Source organism: Dipodomys spectabilis, unplaced genomic scaffold, assembly GCF_019054845.1.
Source record: "Dipodomys spectabilis isolate Male_0828 unplaced genomic scaffold, ASM1905484v1 ptg000671l, whole genome shotgun sequence".
NCBI classification, from domain to species: domain Eukaryota; kingdom Metazoa; phylum Chordata; class Mammalia; order Rodentia; family Heteromyidae; genus Dipodomys; species Dipodomys spectabilis.
The window spans coordinates 526,207-551,005 of record NW_024871348.1 but is presented as its reverse complement, the minus strand read 5'-3'; the positions used below and the strand labels follow the sequence as shown (position 1 = coordinate 551,005).

At 49.6% G+C, this 24,799-nt stretch overlaps 2 protein-coding genes across 2 annotated transcripts in view; both read right to left on the bottom strand.

Moving 5' to 3' along the window:
* The window catches only part of LOC122101675 (ubl carboxyl-terminal hydrolase 18-like), a 33,010-nt gene extending 32,319 nt beyond the window's left edge, over positions 1-691 (bottom strand). Inside the window, exon 1 of the mRNA XM_042672149.1 lies at positions 605-691. Coding sequence (XP_042528083.1) covers positions 605-691 — 87 coding nt within the window. The remainder of the gene's footprint in view (positions 1-604) is intronic.
* On the bottom strand, positions 114-20,595 carry LOC122101674 (putative ubiquitin carboxyl-terminal hydrolase 41). The gene is made up of 12 exons (XM_042672148.1): positions 20,591-20,595; positions 19,552-19,817; positions 19,236-19,315; positions 18,895-19,041; positions 18,431-18,526; positions 17,733-17,903; positions 15,344-15,475; positions 4,151-4,297; positions 3,686-3,782; positions 2,988-3,158; positions 605-736; positions 114-170 (listed from the first exon to the last, which is right to left on the bottom strand). The coding sequence occupies exons 1-10, from the start codon at positions 20,593-20,595 to the stop codon at positions 3,019-3,021; spliced, it is 1,281 nt and encodes a 426-aa protein (XP_042528082.1). The 3' UTR covers positions 114-170; positions 605-736; positions 2,988-3,018.
* Positions 20,596-24,799: the final 4,204 nt, after the last annotated feature.

The window sequence follows — 24,799 nt, the reverse complement described above, 5'->3', positions numbered from 1 at the left end:
GCAGAGAATGGAGAAGCCCACCCTGGCGACCACACAGCATCAGAGCATCTGGTGACACAACGCCGTGCATCCTGAGACCCTCTGTAATGTCCCCACTCACCTTGAAATGCTCACACCTATCCCAGAGTTTTACACCTTGCATCTTTAACGTCTCGCTCCACAGACATTTCCTACAAAGCATAAACCTTCAAGGTACGGGGCTAAGAGCACCAGAAACCTAACACTGACACAAACAGATGCTTAGAAAGCAATAAACCATGGCTGGGAAGGTGGCTCAGTGGTAGAGTGCTCGCCTAGCATGCATGAAGCCCTGGGTTCCATTCCTCAGTACCACATACACAGAAAAAACCGGAAGTGGCGCTGGGGCCGAAGTGGTAGGTAGAGCACTCTCCTTGAACACAAAGAGGCTGGGGAACAGCACCCAGACCCTGAGTCTAAGCCCCAAGACAAGCAAGAAAATAAATAAATAAAGCAATAAACCTAGAGAATGGCTTTGAACCACAAAACTCCCCAGCTCCTACACACAAACTACAAGACCATAATGCGTCTTCAACTCTGAGCTGAGAATTCAGAGAAGGAGGAAAGTTTAGATGATGGTTCTCACCCAACAAACATTGGAGTCATTGAAGCAGAGCCATCTTCCATCCGCTGGATTCCGAATGTAGGCACAGTAATGACCGAAGTCTGCCATCCCTACGTGGGCTATCACAGCGAAGAGTTCATACTGTGCTTCACGCTGGAAGAGGACAAGGCTGTAAGCGACCCATCCCTCCTTTCCCAGCCCTGGTCTTTAATGAGGAAGCATATTTGCCAGGCACTTGTTTACTGCCTGCTCTAGGCCCGGCACTGACACTTCCAAGGAGCTCGAAGAAAAGACCTTGACCTGCAGAATCTCACAGCTAGTTGAAGAGAAGCATCACAAACCAGAACTGTGATGCCTGTGTTATATCAGACGCACGACCAGTAAGTGGGGGATGTTCAATTTTTGCCAAGTGGGAACTCTGAGGAGGTCTCTGTTAACAGTGCAGAAGGGTTTTTTAACATTGGCAGACAAGTTATCGGAAGGGAATTTGTTTTGGTTTCTTTTGGGGGGGGGAGGGGTTGTGAACTTTTTGTTTCACCTTGGTTTCTTCTTTGTTTTTGTTGGTTTGTTTTGGAAGTTGCGGTTTGAACCCAGGGCCTCCTGCGTGCCAGGCAGGAGCCTTACCATTGAATCACACCCCTAGCTCTGTTCTATGCTGTTTTGTCCTTCCCCAGGCAAACGTCGGGAACATGATTTCCCCCGCTTCAGGCTTCCTATGATTAATGGGCTGATAGACACATGCCACCATCTGAACAGAAGACATAGTCTGAAAGTCTTCAGTTTGAGGTTAATGAAACTGTGAGAAATATGAGGTGACATTCAAAAAGGTGAGGAGAAGAAATGGAACTAGAATATCCACAAAACGCTGACAGAAAAGAACCCGAAAACGGACAGTGAAATGGCAGGACAGAAACCTTACAAAGACAGTAGGACACAAAGAGGAATGTTCCAGACGCAAAGTCTCTAATACATGTGTCCATGAAGTGTTCCACTCCCTCAAAATCTTAGAAAACTGTTTAAAAGAAAAGGGAACATTAGTAGTGAGAGTTTGGGCTGACTTTTTTGTTAGTCAAGAGTATTTCTTTCTTTCAAATAAAAACATAGCAGCAGAAACCCAACAGTGGTTATTAGGGGTTGTAATGAAAGATGGTGATCAAAGCGCACAAACTTCCAGTTAAACGGGAGGAATAGGTTTCAGAACAATGTCATACACTATCGTAATTATAATGTGTTCCACACCGGAAAATGCTTTTAAAGAATTTTTACATACGCTCACCACAAAGACACAGGTGAAGTGATAAGTATGTTGTCTAGCTTGAGCTAATCTTTCCAAAATTTGAGGATGGGTGCGGTTGCACACCTATAATCCAGGTTCTCCAGAGGGGGAGATCAGAAAGGCTGTGGACAAAGTCAGCCTGGCCAGAAAGCTAGTGAGACTCCGATCTCAACAGACAAGCCAGACACAAGTGCACACCCGGAAGCCTGTCCCTGGGAGAGGCAGAGGTAGAAGAGCAGCCCAAGGTCAGGCCTGGACAAAAACAAACCACTGCCTGATAACAGAACTCAAGCAAAAAGGCCCAGCGGCTTGGCTCAGATGGTGAATGGCGATGTGCTTGCTACAGGCCCAGCGTGACACATTAGTCAGTGCCAAGACCACAAGACACCATTCCTCCGGCATGCGTACGTCACAGCACCACACTGAAATCCCTACACACAAATACTTTCCATGTGTCAACATTGGAAATAAGGCAGGTTTGTTCTGAATCTTTAAAGAAACTAACACTAGGAACAGCAAAGGCTTGTGGTGACATTGTTATAATGATAACCCCAGCACGGACCCCGGGGGACCACATGGTCATTAAAATCAATAATGCTTAGAAAAAAACAAAAACAGCCTTTCTTTTATTTGTGAGGCAGGGTCTTAACTGTGTAGCTCACACTGGCCTTGAACCAATGCCCCTCTGGTCTACGTCTCCCGACCGCAAAGAAGATAGGCACGTGCCAACATACTGGCTGAAAAATAAATAAATAAATTGAATTTAAAATGTTTTTAAGCCCTCTGCCTTGAATATGCCTTTGCTTCTGTGACTCGCAGCAACCTGAGGCCAGCCTGTCCTCGGTGCGGGCCCCGCCTAGCCTGCAGAGGGCACACTTCCTCAGACAGAGCAGTGCTCAGAGGCTGAGCTCACCACGCCTGGCTCCCCTCCCGGGGGCGCTGCACACCCAGCACAGGGCTGCTCCGAGCCCTCACACTGTGGAGGTGAGCTGAAGACCAAATCGCTAACCCGGGCCTGGGGAGCCTGAACCAGGGGAGTCACCAGTCGGTGCCATCTAGCAGTCGAGGGGTAAGAGCGCTGAACCTGGAGGACGCCGCGTCTGGTAGGATCGATCCAGAACACCTCACCTGCTCTGCGTCCTCAGTGAAGTCTTGATGCTCAGCCAGAAGAACCTGACTGAGATCCAAGCGCTGAGGGAAGTGCAGCAAGTGGCAGACTTTCTCCGTCTGTGAGTTCCGAATGGAGAATCGCATCAGGTGAAGGGTCAGGGTTTGGGGCAGATGCGTCATCCTCAAGACCTGCAAAAGCAAAACTCACTGTGAGACGGGGCCCCGAGGCGCTTGCGGGAAGATCCTGAGACTCGCCGGGCCTGGTGGATCGTTCTCCTCCCCAGGGGGAGAGGCGCGGGGGACACACTGGGGAGCTGAAGGCTTCCATGGCAGAATCCATTCCTCTCCCCGGAGACACAGGGGACGCTTGGCCGGCACAGCACTATGGACCTCAGACAAAAGCCGTGAGCTGCTCAGGGCTCCGCAGAGGTGCCTGGCCCTCAGAAACTAGGAGTCTGCTGTAGGGAGCGTCTCTAAAACCAAAGAGGAAACCCCACCGCCCCCACCCAGCCCCATGCCGTCACCTGCCACTCCTGGTGGAAGACTGTGGTCAAGAAGCGACATCCACAGCCCCGTCTATGAGAAGCCCGAGGGTCTGAACTAGCCTCACCCACATCCCACCCCATCCGCCATCAGGAAGGGCCCGGAAGGGTCTGGAAAGCCGTGGCCCAGCAACAGCCCGCCCCGGAGACGCATCTGAACCTGAGGGTGGGCACCTGGCTTCCACGCGTCTTCGTCCCGCAGGCCTCGCAGAACCACTTGCTCTTGCTGGCTAACTCCCTGGGGTGGAAAAAAACAGCGCAGGGCCTCCTCCTGCCGGCGGAGGCCGCAGGGAAAGGCCGCGTCAGCAGACCCTTTCCATGGGCACGCGGCCACCCCACAGGTGAGGGCTGAGCTCCGCTGCAGGTTCCCCCACAGTCCCCCAAGCACCCCACTACCAGCGCTACATCTGTCAGGATCTTCCACCCACTGGAGGAGAAAACACAAGGAGCCCTGGTTAATATGAGGGTGAGAAAATGAGAAACAGGATAGAACTTCTGCTGCTGCTCAAAGAAATTGGCCACCTAGAGCCGTGCAAGTGAAACAGAGTTGTTAGTGTCCACGGGTGGAAGGACACGGGGAACTGGCATGGCGGAGGGAACTGGCATGGCGGGGCGACCCTTTCTCACCCAGTCTCTCACCAGTGTTTGCAGAGGCTTTGCGTCCACGTCATAGAGAGGGAGGGAGAGGGTCAGCATACTGCTGTTCCTACTGCTCTCTCTGGTACAGAGGAGGCAAACCAGGGACTCCTTCACCCGGATCGTGTACAGGGCCTGCAGCCTCTCTACCTGCAAGAAGGAGCCAAGGACGGGTGAGGCTATGTCCACAGTTGGACCTGTTGGACTGACGAGCCCTGACGCTCCCGGCAGGTACCGGGAAGGACACCAGGAACCGTGGCAAGCGGTCTCCACGGATCCCTTACTACAAATGCACAATGGTGAGCGACCTCTACAGGTCCTGGGATTCCAGCTTCAGCTCTTAGCCAAGTCCACATCATCTATTTGATCCTTAAGAAGGTTCCAGAACGTGAGGTAGAGCTGAGCAGCATCGTGCTGGACAAACACTGGTTAAAAAAAAGGAACAGCGCATCAGTGCGGTCGCTGGAGAAGTCCCATGTCCTCACGACCCCTAGCTACGTGAACACTCACCACCTTGCCTTTGACTCTCCCAACTCCCAAAAGAGGTCAGGAGGTACCACATGTCAGGCGCTCAGGAAGGGAGAAGCATTCTTGGTGCTGGATTTGACAGCGCCTCTTAAACTTCAGCCTCGGGAAGGGAACAAGGCTGTGCTCTACGCACTCTGAAGGGTATGGTACACCGGCAGCCTCAGTGGAGGGGGAAAGGCTTGCCACAGAAAAGCCAGAGCAGGAGCTGAACTCCCTGAGCGGCGCAGAGAGGTGGGCACATGCTGACGGGCCGGCCGGGGGCTGCCGGGCATGCCCCGCCTGGCCCCACTGGATTCCGTAGAACAGACCAGCTCCAGGGACTCTCCAGAGCACAGGAGCGGCGCCTCCTCGCTCCATCCGCTGCTCTGTTCCCAGCTTGCACCTGGCCAAGCCAGAACTCTGAAGGGAGGCGCAGACCACCAGACGGTGCGCCAGGCGGCATTCCTTCTCAGCAAAGATCGAAAAATGACTCTTTTTTTTTGCTTTACTTTTTTTTTTTATTATTATTTTTGGGTCCGGTTGTGGGGCCTGAACTCCGGGCCTGGGCGCTGTCCCTCAGCTCTTCAGCTCAAGGCTAGCGCTCTACCACTTGAGCCACAGCGCCACTTCTGGCTTTTTTCTTTTTGCTTCTGTGATGCTGAGGAATCGAACCCAGGGCCTCAGGCATGCAAGGCAAGCGCTGTACCACTGAGCCTCCATATTCATACCATATCCATAACCCCAACCCATCCCACAGAGTTCTTCCTCACACATTCCCTAACCCTAAACCTTTCCTGGACCCTTACTCTAACATTTCCTCAAGTGCATCCCCAACCTCACCCTTTGTCTACCATATTTTCCCTACACCCTTTCCTGACCTTAAGCCTGACCTATTCCCATAATCCAAATGCTAGCCCTAACCTCACCAGATCGATAAAATCCTAACACTGACAATGACCCTGACTCTGACCCTAACCCCCAACCCTAGCACATGCTCCAACATGTAGCCTATCAGTTATCCTAACACATACCTTACTCTAAAACCCTAAACTGTACCGCATACCCTAATAAGTACCCTAACAAATATAGTAAACAGTGTCACATTCTATCAAGTACCCTAACAAGTACTGTAAACCATACAAGCACATTTACGTACACCCTATCATCTACCTCAAATTCACCTTACCGCATACCCAAACACGTGCCCTTAATTAACCCAAACCATAACCCTAATATACACTATAGCGTATACTTTAACCCTAACACATACCCTAAGTCTAACACGAACCCTGACATATACCATAAACTTCATTCTAACTCACACACATGCCATAACATACACTCTAAACGCTAAAATGTGTGGTAACAATGACTCCTACATGCACTCTAATACATGCAAGTACTCTTATAGTTAGGTAAACTAGCATGTACCCCAAACATACCATAATACATACCTTAACTCTAAGCCAAACCCTAACAAATGCTCTAACATGTACCCTACTGGTTAACACAGACCCTAACCATTATCATGTACTGTAAAGCTTACATATACCCTAACAAGTACCCTAAACTTATCCCAACATACTTCCTAACGTGTTGCCTAACCCAAACCATAACTGTAACCTTGACACATACCCAAGCACATACTGTAACGCACACTCTAAACATTTACATGTAACAAGTACTCTAACATGTACTTCAAGTCATACATGTACCCTAGCATGTGCACAAAACATACCCTGTTTGCTAACATGTACTCTAAACACTAACAAGGACCCTAACACTTATTCAAAACCATGCAAATACCCTTAAATACACTCAAACTTGTACCTTAAAGTAACCCAATGTACACCCTAATATGTGCCCTGACTTTAACATGTCTTTGAACCCTAACAGATTTCCCAATAGTACTCTAACACATTAAACATACTCTAGACACGCATATAATAACAAATACCCTAACACATATTCTATAAAGCATACAGGTAACCTTACATGTACCCTGAATGTACCCTAACATACTCTAACTCTGACCTTTACATATACCCCAAGTACCTTGACACATATTTAAAAAATTAATGTACCCTAACATGTGACTCAACCATATCCTAACATGTACCTTCACCCTAACGAATCCCCTGTGAAGTATGCTAACTCTAATACATACCCTAATATGTGCCCTAACTAACACACACTCTAGCATGTACCGTAACCCTAACCAATCCACTATCAAGTACCCTAACTCTAACACATACCCTAACATGGACTCAAACACATACCCAATATGTGCCATTACTTTCACATGTATGTTAAACCTAACAGATTCCCAATATACTGTAATACAATAAACATGCTCTGGACACGAACCCATACGGTAACAAGTACCCATTCACATACTCTGTAAATTGTACCTGTACCCTGAATGTACCCTAACAAACTACAACTTCACATTTACCCTAAACGTAGCACATACCCTAATAAATACTCTAAATTCTAATACATTGTCCAAACCATCCAGGTAACCTTATGTATATCCCAAATGTGTAACCTGACACAGGCCCTAGTCCTGACACATACATGTACCCTAACATATACCCCATCACACACCCTAACTCTGGCCCATACTCACACCCTAATAATATGTATCCTGACTGACATCCATACACCAGCATGTACTCTAACTCTAACACCCTATGTACCTAAAAATGTACCTCACCCCTAAAATGTATGGTAAACATTAACATGTACCCTAACAAGTACCCTAACGTGTACTCTAAGTGAGCCTTATATGCACCCAAAATGCTCCTGTGCTCTGCTCTTCCACAAGCCCTGCCCCTGGGCTGCGCACTTCCCTGCTCTAGGCAGAAGGTGCTCTAGGCAGGTGCACTGTCCATGGAGGACACTGAGTGCAGTGAGGACTGCTTTCCACCAGGGGGTGCTCTAGGTATGCGCACTGTCCTCCTCACTACCAGGGGGTGCCGTGACCGCTGCTTCCCACCAGAGGGTGCTCTAGGTGTGTGCACCGTCCTCCTCAGGTCCCCGGGGTCTCCCACAAGCTCCGTCCCAGGCCCACTCACTTCTCCTTTGCCACACCCCTCCTGTGCTCTGCCTCCCCACAAGCCCCGCCTCTGGACTCATTCTTGCCCCACCCCTATCATTCTCTGCCCCTACACAAGCCCTGCCCCTGGACCCCTCACTTCCATGCTCTGCTCCTCCCAGACTGGAGGGTGCAGTGAGCACTGATTCACACCAGAGGGCGCTCTGGGTGTGTGCACTGTCCTCCTCTTCTCAGGACCACGGGGTGCAGTGAGCACTGATTCCCACCAGAGGGCGCTCTGGGTGTGTGCACGGTCCTTCTCAGGACCAGGGGCTGCAGTGGATAAAGTAGAGTGAAGTGTTGAGCTTTAACGCTTTCTTAATTGATGGCTGCTTTTAAGAATGATTCCCACCAGAAGGCGCTCTGGGTGTGTACACGGTCCATCTCAGGAAGAGAGGGTGCAATGAACACTGATTCCCACCAGAGGGCGCTCTGGGTGAGTGCACTGTCCTCAGGACCAGAGGGTGCAGTGAGCACTGATTCTGACCAGAGGGCGCTCTAGGGTGTCTCTTGTCCTGGCCAGGTATGCAGTGTTCACTAATTGACACCTGATGGTGCTCTAGGTGTGTGTACTGTCCTCCTCAGGACCCCAGATCCTCCCACAAGCCCACCCCTGCACTGCTCACTTCTTGCTCTGCTCCGCCCACAAAACCAGAGGATGCAGTGAGCACTGATTCCCACAAGAGGGTGCTCTAGGCTTGCACACTGTCCTCCTCTCCTCAGCACCTAGGGTGCGGTGATAGCTGATTCCCACCGGAGGGCACGCTAGACAGGTGAGCACCTTGCTCGTCTTCTCAGGACCAGGGGTGCAATGAGGGCTGTTTCCCACCAGAGGGTGCTCTAGGCATGCTCACCGTCCTCCTTTCCTCAAGACCAAGGGGTGCGGTGAGCGCTGATTCCCACCAGATGGTGGTCTAGCTGTGTACATGATCCTCCTCTTCTCAGGTCCAGGGGATGCAGTGACCAATGTTTCCCACCAGATGGTGCTCTAGGCCTGCACATGATCTTCCTCATCTCAGGACCAGAGAGGTGCAGTGACCACTGCTTCCTACCAGATGGTGCTCTAGGTATGCACACTGTCCCCAAGACCCTTGGCGTCCCACCAGCCCCGCCCCTGGACCGCTCACTTCCTGCTCCTGCCCCACCCCTGCAGTGCTCCACTCCTCCTCCTAGCCTGTAGCTGCAGCTACTTCTGCCCAGGACCCTGTAAAACTTGAAGCCCTGATGAAGTGTCCCAAAGCCTCAGTGCCAGAGACAGACCAGCCTCTGTTTGGTCCTGCTGCAAACTGTAGTGTCCCAACCCCAGAGCAGTCTTGTCCCAGTGTTACGGGGAAAAAAGTCCACTGTTCAGACAGCCTCACTTAAAAAGATGACTTTCTTGGGGAAGTGGAGAGCTAACCGGCCAGGGACGCAGCACAGACTCGGGAGCTGAAACTGCGACCCCGAACAACCCACAAGCTAGGGTTTTTAAAGGCAACATCCACGCCTGGCCACGCACAGGTGGCCAACGGGATTGTAACACCACATAAGGGTTGCATGTTTATGTCCGTGGCTGGTGGGTTACAGTCCGACTCCTAGGAACTGTTTGAACTAACCTATCATTCTGGCTTGCATTGGCGGGCAAATTTGGGGTCCCCACACAAAGCAAGTGGATATTCTTACTCTTGGGGTTTGTATATTCTGGAAACATGATGTTATAGGCCCTGCATCCTTGAAGCTGGGGGCTGTTACAAAGACAGCTACGGGAGCTTTATTACAGAGATAGCTACAGGAGGATGCGCAATGTGCACACCGAGGCATCGACTCCCTTGAAGCAGGAGGCAATCGATCACGGGGTGGAATGCACAACGTTGCACGGCAGGCACCGTTCTAATTGGGCAGGGTATGACATAGGGGGGAATTCCATGTGAAATAGGTTTTAAGGTCTCCCTTCATGGCCTCTCTTTGTTTTTAGTAAAGGGTCAACTTCTCGGCATAGTTTCCTCACACAGTCTGGGACCTTAACAGTCTAGGAGACCCTTTGCCCTACACCAGCTCTCAGTGAATTCTCAGTGTCAGCTCAAGCCAGCAGTCAGGGCCAGCAGTGATCTGCTGGGTGCCAGGAAGGAGATGGGGCTCCAGAGGAGCCCCAGCAATAGGGAGGTAAAATATGGAGGTAGAGGCTGCCCAGCAGAGGCAGGAACATTGTAATGGGTTGTGTTCCCAAAGTTCATGTATGCATGCTCTCATCACCCAATACCTGGGAATGTGACCTTACATGGAAATGGGCTTTTGGCAGGAGATCAACTCCAGTTCCTGTTGTTATTGTGCCCCTAAAAGGGGGAAATCGGGTCCCAGAAATGCACCCAGGGATGATCCTCTGCAGAGACGTCACTCTGCTCTCACAGGCTCAGAAGCTGAGAGAAGACCTAGAACTCACAGTGCCTTGTACCTCCTGAGGGAATGTGGCCCAGAAGACACTTATTCCATGCTGCTAAACTTCAGAGCTATGAACACAGATCTCTAAACAACCCAGTCTGCAGTGGTGTGTCATAGCAACCCTAGACCCTTATGTATGTTTAAATCCTTTATAGTATAAATCAGTTATAGCTAATCATTATCATCTAGTTAAGTATCATTTAAGACAGGGAGGATGTTAACACTAAAAACCAGTCCTCACATATCCCCATAAAAGCATTTTACATTTTGTGGAACTTTTCAATGTGCACTGCAATGTACTAGAGGTTAATAGATCAGGGGCTGGGAAGGTGGCTCAGTGGTAGAGCGCTTGCCTTGCATGCCTGAGGCCCTGGGTTCGATACCCCAGCACCACATAAGCAAAAAGCAAAAACCCGGAAGTGGCGCTGTGGCTCAAGTGGTAGAGCGCTAGCCTTGAGCTGAAGAGCTGAGGGACGGCGCCCAGGCCCAGAGTTCAGGCCCCACGAGGGGACCAATATATATATATATATTTCAGGTCCTAGTTGTTACTGTAATACATCCATGGTATCCATTTCATTTTGTGTTTTATTTGAAGCAACTCTAAATCCGACTCTGATCATTTTCCCAGAATGGAGTCAGACAGAACCACTTCACCTGTGCGCTTTCTCAGCTTCAGGGTGCCGGGACTCATAGTCCATAGGACATGGCCTCTGCATGTCTTCTATGCCACAGGTCCTGAGGCCAGGAGGCCAGTGCACATATGCCTAGTATGCCCTCTGGTGGGAATCGGGACCCACTGCACCCCGAGTCCTGATGAGAGGACAGTGTGCAAGCCTAGGGCGCCCTCTGGTGGGCATCAGTGCTCACCGCACCCCGGGTCCTGATGAGGACAGCGCACAGGCCCAGAGCGCCCTCTGCTGGGCATTAGTGTTCACCGCAGCCCAGGTCCCGAGGAGCGCAACTTCTTGAAAAGATCCAGTGGCCTTTGCTTTCACAGCTATATATTTATAGCACAAGTCGTTAGCAGCATATGTGTTTAATTACCCCATTAAGCTGCACACTACACTCCTTTTGAAAGAAATAACTTTATTTACTTATTGTGCCTCATTCACAAGAGTTATGGTTTGGATAAGAATTTCCTACACAGGCTCCTGTGTTGAATGCTTACTCTCCAGGTGTGGGACATTTTCAAGGGCTCTGGAAACGTAGGGAGACGGGGGCCTAGCTGAAATAGTTCATGGGCACTACTGGGCCTTGAACGCGGGGCTTAGGTGCAGTCCATCCTTGAGCTTTTTCACTCGAGCCGGCACATTAGCACTTGAGCAATGGCTATACTTCCAGCTTTTGTTTCCGTTGTCAATGGAAGGTAAGTCTCAAGGCTTTTTCTGCCCTATCTGGATTTGAACTCTCAAAGCCTCCTGAGTAGCTAGAATTTCAAGCATGAGCCACAGATGCCCTGCACAAGCCTCAGCTCTCAAAAGATTCTGCCCCACAACATTGCTAGACAAGGGACCAGGCCTCTGTCACAGGACCTTTGGAGACAAACCACATCCAAACCACACCAGTACCCATTCATGGTTATAACTTAAGACTTAAATTATTACAGTTTTTATGTTTTTCCTCATTGTAGAATCTCCTAGAAGACTCAGCAGATCCAATGACAGGAAAAGAAATGAATTTGTCAGTCTCTGAAGGTTTAGAGTATATCCATTAACCTCTAATCTTCATGTAAACCAGAAGATATGCAGTTTCCTGCCTATAAAGAGAAATTTATCAGCATAGCAAAATGAAACATTTACAATGAAAGGCTGTATGTATTTTTGGGTGGGTTGTGGGACTTGAATTCTGGGCCTGGGCACTGTCCCAGCTCAAGGCGAGGGCTCTACCACTTGAGCCATAAAGCCACTTCTAGTTTTCTGTAGCCAGTTACTTAGAGATAAGAGTCACAAACATTTTCCTGCCCAGGCTGGCTTTGATCCGCAATCCTCAGATCTCAGCCTCCTCAGTAGCTAGGATGACAGGAGTGAGCTACCAGTGCCTAGTTGAGGGGATATATTATTGATTCACAATAGGACCAAATTTCCAGGATAATGAAGCAAACCTTCATCTACCTAACCTGTCCGTCTCATCAAAGGGAAAGAAAATAGTAACTTGGGAAACTAACCTGTAAGTTCTTATGAGCTAACATACAAATCATGGACAGCATGGTGCTAACGGCTCATGCCTGTGATCCTAGCTACTCAGGAGGCTGAGATCTGAGGGTCATGGTTCAAAGGCAGCCTGGACAGAAAAGTCTGTGAGACTCTTATCTCCAATAAAATACTCAGAAAAAGCTGGAAGTAGCACTGTGGTTCGAGTGGTACAGCATTAATCTTGAATACAAAGAGGCTCAGGGATAGCACCCAGGCCCTGAGTTCATACCCAGGACTAGAAGAAAGAAAGGAAGAAAGGAAGGAAGGAAGGAAGGAAGCAAGGAAGGAAGGAAAACAAGGAAGGAAGAAAGGAAGGAAGGAAGGAAGGAAGGAAGGAAGGAAGGAAGGAAGGAAGGAAGGAAGGAAGGAAGGAAGGAGGAAAGGACCAGGGACAGACATATTATGGGACTATAAGCCAACTCCAACCCAGTTTTTTGCAAATAAACTTAATTGGAACATGGCCACTTACATTCATTCATTCACGTGCTGTCTGTGGCACCCTGCATGTTGCAAGGGCAAAGCTGAGTAACAGCTACAGAAGCTATGCTCCAAAACCCTAAGTACTTTCTCTCTAACTTCTACAGAGAAAGTTTGCTAACCCCTATTCTAAATCACAGGGGAATGAATAACCAAAAATTGGCTAAGAACAGGCACCTAAGAGAAATGTTGAGAATAAATAAAAGGAAAATATGAAAAGTAGGTAAAAGGAAGATATCAAACATAAGCTCCACCTAATCCATTAATTATGAAATCAAGCCTACTGATGTAGCTGAATATCACCTGGTACAAGCACCATCACCCCCAATACCACCTCCAGTACCTACACTGTCACGCCCATACCACCTCCAGTACCTACACTGTCACCTCAATACCACCTCCACTACCTACACTGTCACCTCAATACCACCTCCACTACCTACACTGTGACCCCCATATCACCTCCAGTACCTACACTGTCACCCCAATACCACCTCCAGTACCTACACTGTCACCCCCATATCACCTCCACTACCTACACTGTCACCCCAATACCACCTCCACTACCTACACTGTCACCCCCATATCACCTCCAGTACCTACACTGTCACCCCAATACCACCTCCAGTAACTACACTGTCACCCCCATATCACCTCCAGTACCTACACTGTCACCCCAATACCACCTCCACTACCTACACTGTCACACTCATACCACCTCCACTACCTACACTGTCACCCCCATACCACCTCCAGTACTTACACTGTCACCCCCACATCACCTCCAGTACCTACACTGTCACCCCCATACCACCTCCACTACCTACACTGTCACCCCCATACCACCTCCAGTACCTACACTGTCAGTTCCATTTCCACCTCCAGTACATATAAAAATCTCTGCCTTAACTTTATCCAGCTTTTCTCTCTAGGTTAATGACTACGTCAGTATCATGTCCTGATGCCTACTGAGAAAGAGAAGAGTGGTCCTGGCCCCTGCTCTTCTGGGCACCACTGGCTCACACTTGTAACCCTTGTTATTCAGGAGGCTTAGATCAGAGAATTCAGGTTCAAAGCCAGCAGAGCAGAAAAGTCTTTGATACTCTTATCTCAAATTAACCACACAAAAGCAGGCCGTGGAGTTGTGGTTCATGTGGTCGAGCACTAGCCTTGAGTGAAAAAGCTCAATGCCTAGGCCTAGACTTCAAACCCAAGAACCAGCACAAAAAAAAAAAAAAAAAAAAAAAAAAAGCACATGGTCTGGTGTGAGGGGAAAAGTCGCAAAATCAACAAACATTTTGAAGTGTAATAAAGGAGGCCTGCTCAAAAAGCAACGAAAGCAAATAAGATAGCCCTGCCTTTGGAGCTCCAGCGGTGCAATCGGCTAGCGCGGTACTGATAAGATAGCCCCGCCAATCCGCTGGGGCCCATCAGTAAAGCTTTGCGCAGTAGGAAAGACAGTGATTATCAAAACACCACTAGGCACTTGCTCAGAAGATAAATTAGGACAGGGTCATAGAGACCAGAAAATACAGGTACACAGTTACAGAAGATGATGGACATGGTATTGGGACTTATGCCAGTGCTTTACTTAAGTCTAAATTCTGAGGGAAGTGTGGTGCCAGGGATGACTGCTGAAAGATGAGGCTGAATGGTAGTCAGTGGGGACTCTCGGATAAAGGCAATAGTTCATCCGTGCAGATTTCATAAAGCTCCAAGAACCCAGTGGACTCCATTCCCCCAAGTGCTTCTCTTACCAGCGGTAGTGATGATTTCCATAGGTACACTGGACGTCTTCCCAGGACACCTGGAAGAACATCACAGACATCAGCAGCTGGTTGGCAGCTGCTATTACGTGTGGACAGAACAGGGGACACTGTAATGTGCCCTGTTAGACTCCTGCAGAGAATGGAGAAGCCCACCCTGGCGACCACACAGCATCAGAGCATCTGGTGACACAACGCCGTGCATCCTGAGACCCTCTGTAATGTCCCCACTCACCTTGAAATGCTTACACCTATCCCAGAGTTTTACACCTTGCATCTTTAACGTCTCGCTCCACAGACGTTTCCTACAAAGCATAAACCTTCAAGGTACGGGGCTAAGAGCACCAGAAACCTAACACTGACACAAACAGATGCTTAGAAAGCAATAAACCATGGCTGGGAAGGTGGCTCAGTGGTAGAGTGCTCGCCTAGCATGCATGAAGCCCTGGGTTCCATTCCTCAGTACCACATACACAGAAAAAGCCGGAAGTGGCGCTGTGGCCGAAGTGGTAGGTAGAGCACTCACCTTGAACACAAAGAGGCTGGGGAACAGCACCCAGACCCTGAGTCTAAGCCCCAAAACAAGCAAAAAAATAAATAAATAAAGCAATAAACCTAGAGAATGGCTTTGAACCACAAAACTCCCCAGCTCCTACACACAAACTACAAGACCATAATGCGTCTTCAACTCTGAGCTGAGAATTCAGAGAAGGAGGAAAGTTTAGATGATGGTTCTCACCCAACAAACATTGGAGTCATTGAAGCAGAGCCATCTTCCATCCGCTGGATTCCGAATGTAGGCACAGTAATGACCGAAGTCTGCCATCCCTACGTGGGCTATCACAGCGAAGAGTTCATACTGTGCTTCACGCTGGAAGAGGACAAGGCTGTAAGCGACCCATCCTCCTTTCCCAGCCCTGGTCTTTAATGAGGAAGCATATTTGCCAGGCACTTGTTTACTGCCTGCTCTAGGCCCGGCACTGACACTTCCAAGGAGCTCGAAGAAAAGACCTTGACCTGCAGAATCTCACAGCTAGTTGAAGAGAAGCATCACAAACCAGAACTGTGATGCCTGTGTTATATCAGACGCACGAACAGTAAGTGCAGAATGTTCAATTTTTGCCAAGTGGGAACTCTGAGGAGGTCTCTGTTAACCATGCAGAAGGGTTTTTTAACATTGGCAGACAAGTTATCGGAAGGGAATTTGTTTTGGTTTGGTTTGGGAGGGAAGGGGTTGTGAACTTTTTGTTTCACCTTGGTTTCTTCTTTGGTTTGTTGGTTTGTTTTGGAAGTTGCGGTTTGAACCCAGGGCCTCCTGCGTGCCAGGCAGGAGCCTTACCATTGAATCACGCCCCTAGCTCTGTTTTGTGCTGTTTTTTCCTTCCCCAGGCAAATGTCGGGAACATGATTTCCCACACTTCAGGCTTCCTATGATTAATGGGCTGATAGACAAATGCCACCATCTGAACAGAAGACATAGTCTGAAAGTCTTCAATTTGAGGTTAATGAAACTGGGAGAAATATGAGGTGACATTCAAAAAGGTGAGGAGAAGAAATGGAACTAGAATATCCACAAAACGGTGACAGAAAAGAACCCGAAAACGGACAGTGAAATGGCAGGACAGAAACCTTACAAAAACAGTAGGACACGAAGAGGAATATTACAGACGCAAAGTCTCTACTACATGTGTGCATGAAGTGTTCCTTCCACTCCCTCAAAATCTTAGAAAACTGTTTAAAAGAAAAGGGAACATTAGTAGTGAGAGTTTGGGCTGACTTTTTTGTTAGTCAAGAGTATTTCTTTCTTTCAAATAAAAACATAGCAGCAGAAACGCAACAGTGGTTATTAGGGGTTGTAATGAAAGATGGTGATCAAAGCGCACAAACTTCCAGTTAAACGGGAGGAATAGGTTTCAGAACAATGTCATACAGTATCATAATTATAATGTGTTCCACACCGGAAAATGCTTTTAAAGAATATTTACATACGCTCACCACAAAGACACAGGTGAAGTGATAAGTATGTTGTCTAGCTTGAGCTAATCTTTCCAAAATTTGAGGATGGGTGCGGTTGCACACCTATAATCCAGGTTCTCCAGAGGGGGAGATCAGAAAGGCTGTGGACAAAGTCAGCCTGGCCAGAAAGCTAGTGAGACTCCGATCTCAACAGACAAGCCAGACACAAGTGCACACCCGGAAGCCTGTCCCTTGGAGAGGCAGAGGTAGAAGAGCAGTCCAAGGTCAGGCCTGGACAAAAACAAACCACTGCCTGATAACAGAACTCAAGCAAAAAGGCCCAGCGGCTTGGCTCAGATGGTGAATGGCGATGTGCTTGCTACAGGCCCAGCATGACACATTAGTCAGTGCCAAGACCACAAGACACCATTCCTCCGGCATGCGTACGTCACAGAACCACACTGAAATCCCTACACACAAATACTTTCCATGTGTCAACACTGGAAATAAGGCAGGTTTGTTCTGAATCTTTAAAGAAACTAACACTAGGAACAGCAAAGGCTTGTGGTGACATTGTTATAATGATAACCCCAGCACGGACCCCGGGGGACCACATGGTCATTAAAATCAATAATGCTTAGAAAAAAACAAAAACAGCCTTTCTTTTATTTGTGAGGCAGGGTCTTAACTGTGTAGCTCACACTGGCCTTGAACCAATGCCCCTCTGGTCTACGTCTCCCGGCCGCAAAGAAGATAGGCACGTGCCAACATACTGGCTGAAAAATAAATAAATAAATTGAATTTAAAATGTTTTTAAGCCCTCTGCCTTGAATATGCCTTTGCCTCTGTGACTCGCAGCAACCTGATGCCAGCCTGTCCTCGGTGCGGGCCCCGCCTAGCCCGCAGAGGGCACACTTCCTCAGACAGAGCAGTGCTCAGCTCAGAGGCTGAGCTCACCACGCCTGGCTCCCCTCCCGGGGGCGCTGCGCACCCAGCACAGGGCTGCTCCGAGCCCTCACACTGTGGAGGTGAGCTGAAGACCAAATCGCTAACCCGGGCCTGGGGAGCCTGAACCAGGGGATTCACCAGTCGGTGCCATCTAGCAGTCGAGGGGTAAGAGCGCTGAACCTGGAGGACGCCGCGTCTGGTAGGATCGATCCAGAACACCTCACCTGCTCTGCGTCCTCAGTGAAGTCTTGATGCTCAGCCAGAAGAACCTGACTGAGATCCAAGCGCTGAGGGAAGTGCAGCAAGTGGCAGACTTTCTCCGTCTGTGAGTTCCGAATGGAGAATCGCATCAGGTGAAGGGTCAGGGTTTGGGGCAGATGCGTCATCCTCAAGACCTGCAAAAGCAAAACTCACTGTGAGACGGGGCCCCGAGGCGCTTGCGGGAAGATCCTGAGACTCGCCGGGCCTGGTGGCTCGTTCTCCTCCCCAGGGGGAGGGGTGCGGGGGACACACTGGGGAGCTGAAGGCTTCCATGGCAGAATCCATTCCTCTCCCCGGAGACTCAGGGGACGCTTGGCCGGCACAGCACTATGGACCTCAGACAAAAGCCGTGAGCTGCTCAGGGCTCCGCAGAGGTGCCTGGCCCTCAGAAACTAGGAGTCTGCTGTAGGGAGCGTCTCTAAAACCAAATAGGAAACCCCACCGCCCCCAGCCAGCCCCATGCCGTCACCTGCCACTCCTGGTGGAAGACTGTGGTCAAGAAGCGACATCCACAGCCCCGTCTATGAGAAGCCCGAGGGTCTGAACTAGCCTCACCCACATCCCACCCCATCCGCCATCAGGAAGGGCCCGGAAGTGTCTGGGAAGCCTTGGCCCAGCAACAGCCCGCCCCGGAGACGCATCTGAACCTGAGGGTGGGCACCTGGCTTCCACGCGTCTTCGTCCCGCAGGCCTCGCAGAACCACTTGCTCTTGCTGGCTAACTCCCTGGGGTGGAAAAAACAGCGCAGGGCCTCCTCCTGCCGGCGGAGGCCGCAGGGAAAGGCCGCGTCAGCAGACCCTTTCCATGGGCACGCGGCCACCCCACAGGTGAGGGCTGAGCTCCGCTGCCGGTTCCCCCACTGTTCCCCAAGCACCCCACTACCAGCGCTACATCTGTCAGGATCTTCCACCCACTGGAGGAGAAAACACAAGGAGCCCTGGTTAATACGAGGGTGAGAAAATGAGAAACAGGATAGAACTTCTGCTGCTGCTCAAAGAAATTGGCCACCTAGAGCCGTGCAAGTGAAACAGAGTTGTTAGTGTCCGCGGGTGGAAGGACACGGGGAACTGGCATGGCGGGGGGAACTGGCATGGCGGGGCGACCCTTTCTCACCCAGTCTCTCACCAGTGTTTGCAGAGGCTTTGCGTCCACGTCATAGAGAGGGAGGGAGAGGGTCAGCATACTGCTGTTCCTACTGCTCTCTCTGGTAGAGAGGAGGCAAACCAGGGACTCCTTCACCCGGATCGTGTACAGGGCCTGCAGCCTCTCTACCTGCAAGAAGGCGCCAAGGACGGGTGAGGCTATGGCCACAGTTGGACCTCTTGGACTGACGAGCCCTGACGCTCCCGGCAGGTACCGGGAAGGACACCAGGAACCGTGGCAAGCGGTCTCCACGGATCCCTTACTACAAATGCACAATGGTGAGCGACCTCTACAGGTCCTGGGATTCCAGCTTCAGCTCTTACCAAGTCCACATCATCTATTTGATCCTTAAGAAGGTTCCAGAACGTGAGGTAGAGCTGAGCAGCATCGTGCTGGACAAACACTGGTTAAAAAAAAGTAACAGCACATCAGTGCGTTCGCTGGAGAAGTCCCATGTCCTCACGACCCCTAGCTACGTGAACACTCACCACCTTGCCTTTGACTCTCCCAACTCCCAAAAGAGGTCAGGAGGTACCACATGTCAGGCGCTCAGGAAGGGAGAAGCATTCTTGGTGCTGGATTTGACAGAGCCTCTTAAACTTAAGCCTCGGGAAGGGAACAAGGCTCTGCTCTACGCACTCTGAAGGGTATGGTACACCGGCAGCCTCAGTGGAGGGGGAAAGGCTTGCCACAGAAAAGCCAGAGCAGGAGCTGAACTCCCTGAGCGTCGCAGAGAGGTGGGCACATGCTGCCGGGCCGGCCGGGGGCTGCCGGGCATGCCCCGCCTGGCCCCACTGGATTCCGTAGAACAGACCAGCTCCAGGGACTCTCCAGAGCACAGGAGCGGCGCCTCCTCGCTCCATCCGCTGCTCTGTTCCCAGCTTGCACCTGGCCAAGCCAGAACTCTGAAGGGAGGGGCAGACCACAAGATGGAGCACCAGACGGCATTTCTTCTCAGCAAAGAAAGAAAAATTACTCCTTTTTTTTTTTTTGCTTTACTTTTTTTTTTATTTATTTATTTTTGGGTCTGGTTGTGGGGCCTGAACTCTGGGCCTGGGCGCTGTCCCTCAGCTCTTCAGCTCAAGGCTAGCGCTCTACCACTTGAGCCACAGCGCCACTTCCGGCTTTTTTTCTTTTTGCTTCTGTGATGCTGACGAATCGAACCCAGGGCCTCAGGCATGCAAGGCAAGCGCTGTACCACTGAGCCTCCATATTCATACCATATCCATAACCCCAACCCATTCCACAGAGTTCTTCCTCACACATTCCCTAACCCTAAACCTTTCCTGGACCCTTACTCTAACATTTCCTCAAGTGCATCCCCAACCTCACCCTTTGTCTACCATATTTTCCCTACACCCTTTCCTGACCTTAAGCCTGACCTATTCCCATACTCCAAATGCTAGCCCTAACCTCACCAGATTGATAAAATCCTAACACTGACAATGACCCTGACTCTGACCCTAACCCCCAACCCTAGCACATGCTCCAACATGTACCCTATCAGTTATCCTAACACATACCTTACTCTAAAACCCTAAACTGTACCGCATACCCTAACAAGTACCCTAACAAATATAGTAAACAGTGTCACATTCTATCAAGTACCCTAACAAGTACTGTAAACCATACAGGCACATTTACGTACACCCTATCATCTACCTCAAATTCACCTTACCGCATACCCAAACACGTGCCCTTAATTAACCCAAACCATAACCCTAATATACACTATAGCGTATACTTTAGCCCTAACACATACCCTAACTCTAACACGAACCCTGACATATACCATAAACTTCATTCTAACTCACACACATGCCATAACATACACTCTAAACGCTAAAATGTGTGGTAACAATGACTCTTACATGCACTCTAATACATGCAAGTACTCTTATAGTTAGGTAAACTAGCATGTACCCCAAACATACCATAATACATACCTTAACTCTAAGCCAAACCCTAACAAATGCTCTAACATGTACCCTACTGGTTAACACAGACCCTAACCATTATCATGTACTGTAAAGCTTACATATACCCTAACAAGTACCCTAAACTTATCCCAACATACTTCCTAACATGTTGCCTAACCCAAACCATAACTGTAACCTTAACACATACCCAAACACATACTGTAACACACACTCTAAACATTTACATGTATCCTAACAAGTACTCTAACATGTACTTCAAGTCATACATGTACCCTAGCATGTGCACAAAACATACCCTGTTTGCTAACATGTACTCTAAACACTAACTCATACCCTAACAAGGACCCTAACACTTATTCAAAACCATGCAAATACCCTTAAATACACTCAAACTTGTACCTTAAAGTAACCCAATGTACACCCTAATATGTGCCCTGACTTTAACATGTATTTTAACCCCAACAGATTTCCCAATAGTACTCTAACACATTAAACATACTCTAGACACGCATATAATAACAAATACCCTAACACATATTCTATAAAGCATACAGGAACCTTACATGTACCCTGAATGTACCCTAACATACTCTAACTCTGACCTTTACATATACCCCAGGTACCTTGACACATACTTAAAAAAATTAATGTACCCTAACATGTGACTCAACCATATCCTAACATGTACCTTCACCCTAACGAATCCCCTGTGAAGTATGCTAACTCTAATACGTACCCTAATATGTGCCCTAACTAACACACACTCTAGCATGTACCGTAACCCCCTATCAAGTGCCCTAACTCTAACACATACATGGACATGGACTCAAACACATACCCTAATATGTGCCATTACTTTCACATGTATGTTAAACCTAACAGATTCCCAATACAATAAACATGCTCTGGACACGAACCCATATGGTAACAAGTACCCATTCACATACTCTGTAAATTGTACCTGTACCCTGAATGTACCCTAACAAACTACAACTTCACATTTACCCTAAACGTAGCACATACCCTAATAAATACTCTAAATTCTAATACATTGTCCAAACGTTACAGGTAACCGTCTTATGTGTATCCCAAATGTGTAACCCGACACATACATGTACCCTAACCTATACCCCATCACACACCCTAATATGTACCCTGACTGACATCCATACACCACTCACTTCTCCTTTGCCACACCCCTCCTGTGCTCTGCCTCCCCACAAGCCCCGCCTCTGGACTCATTCTTGCCCCACCCCTATCATTCTCTGCCCCTACACAAGCCCTGCCCCTGGAACCCTCACTTCCATGCTCTGCTCCTCCCACAAGACTAGAGGGTGCAGTGAGCACTGATTCCCACCAGAGGGCGCTCTGGGTGTGTGCACGGTCCTTCTCAGGACCAGGGGCTGCAGTGGATAAAGTAGAGTGAAGTGTTGAGCTTTAACACTTTCTTAATTGATGGCTGCTTTCAAGAATGATTCCCACCAGAGGGCGCTCTGGGTGTGTGCACTGTTCTTCTCAGGACCAGAGAGTGCAATGAACACTGATACCCACCAGAGGGCGCTCTGGGTATGTACACTGTCCTTCTCAGGACCAGAGGGGGCAGTGAGCACTGATTCTGACCAGAGGGCGCTCTAGGTGTGCACACTGTGCTCCTCTTGTCCTGGCCAGGTATGCAGTGTTCACTAATTCCCACCTGATGGTGCTCTAGGTGTGCGTACTGTCCTCCTCAGGACCCCAGATCCTCCCACAAGCCCACCCCTGCACTGCTCACTTCTTGCTCTGCTCCGCCCACAAAACCAGAGGATGCAGTGAGCACTGATTCCCACAAGAGGGTGCTCTAGGCTTGCACACTGTCCTCCTCTCCTCAGCACCTAGGGTGCGGTGATAGCTGATTCCCACCGGAGGGCGCGCTAGACAGGTGAGCACCTTGCTCTTCTTCTCAAGACCAGGGGTGCAATGAGGGCCGTTTCCCACCAGAGGGTGCCCTAGGCATGCTCACCGTCCTCCTTTCCTCAAGACCAAGGGGTGCAGTGACCACTGATTGCCACCAGATGGTGGTCTAGCTGGGTACATGATCCTCCTCTTCTCAGGTCCAGGGGATGCAGTGACCAATGTTTCCCACCAGATGGTGGTCTAGGCCTGCACATGATCTTCCTCATCTCAGGACCAGAGAGGTGCAGTGACCACTGCTTCCCACCAGATGGTGCTCTAGGTATGCACACTGTCCTCAAGACCCTTGGCGTCCCAGCAGCCCCGCCCCTGGACCGCTCACCTCCTGCTCCTGCCCCACCCCTGCAGTGCTCCACTCTTCCTCCTAGCCTGTAGCTGCAGCTACTTCTGCCCAGGACCCTGGAAAACTTGAAGCCCTGATGAAGTGTCCCAAAGCCTCAGTGCCAGAGACAGACCAGCCTCTGTTTGGTCCTGCTGCAAACTGTAGTGTCCGAACCCCAGAGCAGTCTTGTCCCAGTGTTACGGGGGAAAAAGTCCACTGTTCAGACAGCCTCACTTAAAAAGATGACTTTCTTGGGGAAGTGGAGAGCTAACCGGCCAGGGACGCAGCACAGACTCGGGAGCTGAAACTGCGACCCCGAACAACCCACAAGTCAGGGTTTTTAAAGGCAACATCCACGCCTGGCCACGCACAGGTGGCCAACGGGATTGTAACAGCACATAAGGGTTGCATGTTTATGTCCGTGGCTGGTGGGTTACAGTCCGACTCCTAGGAACTGTTTGAACTAACCTATCATTCTGGCTTGCATTGGCGGGCAAATTTGGGGTCCCCACACAAAGCAAGTGGATATTCTTACTCTTGGGGTTTGTATATTCTGGAAACATGATGTTATAGGCCCTGCATCCTTGAAGCTGGGGGCTGTTACAAAGACAGCTACGGGAGCTTTATTACAGAGATAGCTACAGGAGGATGCGCAATGTGCACACCCAGGCATCGACTCCCTTGAAGCAGGGGGCAATCGATCATGTGGTGGAATGCACAACGTTGCACGGCAGGCACCGTTCTAATTGGGCAGGGTATGACATAGGGGGGAATTCCATGTGAAATAGGTTTTAAGGTCTCCCTTCGTGGCCTCTCTTTGTTTTTAGTAAAGGGTCAGCTTCTCGGCTTAGTTTTCCTCACACAGTCTGGGACCTTAACAGTCTAGGAGACCCTTTGCCCTACACCAGCTCTCAGTGAATTCTCAGTGTCAGTTCAAGCCAGCAGTCGGGGCCAGCAGTGATCTGCTGGGTGCCAGGAAGGAGATGGCGCTCCAGAGGAGCCCCATCAATAGGGAGGTAAAATATGGAGGTAGAGGCTGCCAGCAGAGGCAGGAACATTGTAATGGGTTGTGTTCCCAAAGTTCATATATGGATGCTCTCATCACCCAATACCTGGGAATGTGACCTTACATGGAAATGCGCTTTTGGCAGGAGATCAACTCCAGTTTCTGTTGTTATTGTGCCCCTAAAAGGGGGAAATCGGGTCCCAGAAATGCACCCAGGGATGATCCTCTGCAGAGACGTCACTCTGCTCTCACAGGCTCAGAAGCTGAGAGAAGACCTAGAACTCACAGTGCCTTGTACCTCCTGAGGGAATGTGGCCCAGAAGACACTTATTCCATGCTGCTAAACTTCAGAGCTATGAACACAGATCTCTAAACAACCCAGTCTGCAGTGGTGTGTCAGAGCAACCCTAGACCCTTATGTATGTTTAAATCCTTTATATTATAAATCAGTTATAGCTAATCATTATCATCTAGTTAAGTATCATTTAAGACAGGGAGGATGTTAACACTAAAAACCAGTCCTCACATATCCCTATAAAAGCATTGTACATTTTGTGGAACTTTTCAACGTGCACTGCAATGTACTAGAGGTTAATAGATCAGGGGCTGGGCAGGTGGCTCAGTGGTAGAGCGCTTGCCTTGCATGCCTGAGGCCCTGGGTTCGATTCC

Coding starts and splice junctions, on each gene's coding strand:
- LOC122101674 (XM_042672148.1), bottom strand. Junction 4,298..15,343: donor ATGACTCCAATGTTTGTTGG/GTGAGAACCATC, acceptor TCCTTCTTGCAG/GTAGAGAGGCTGCAGGCCCT. Junction 3,783..4,150: donor CAAAGCCTCTGCAAACACTG/GTGAGAGACTGG, acceptor CTCCGCCGGCAG/GAGGAGGCCCTGCGCTGTTT.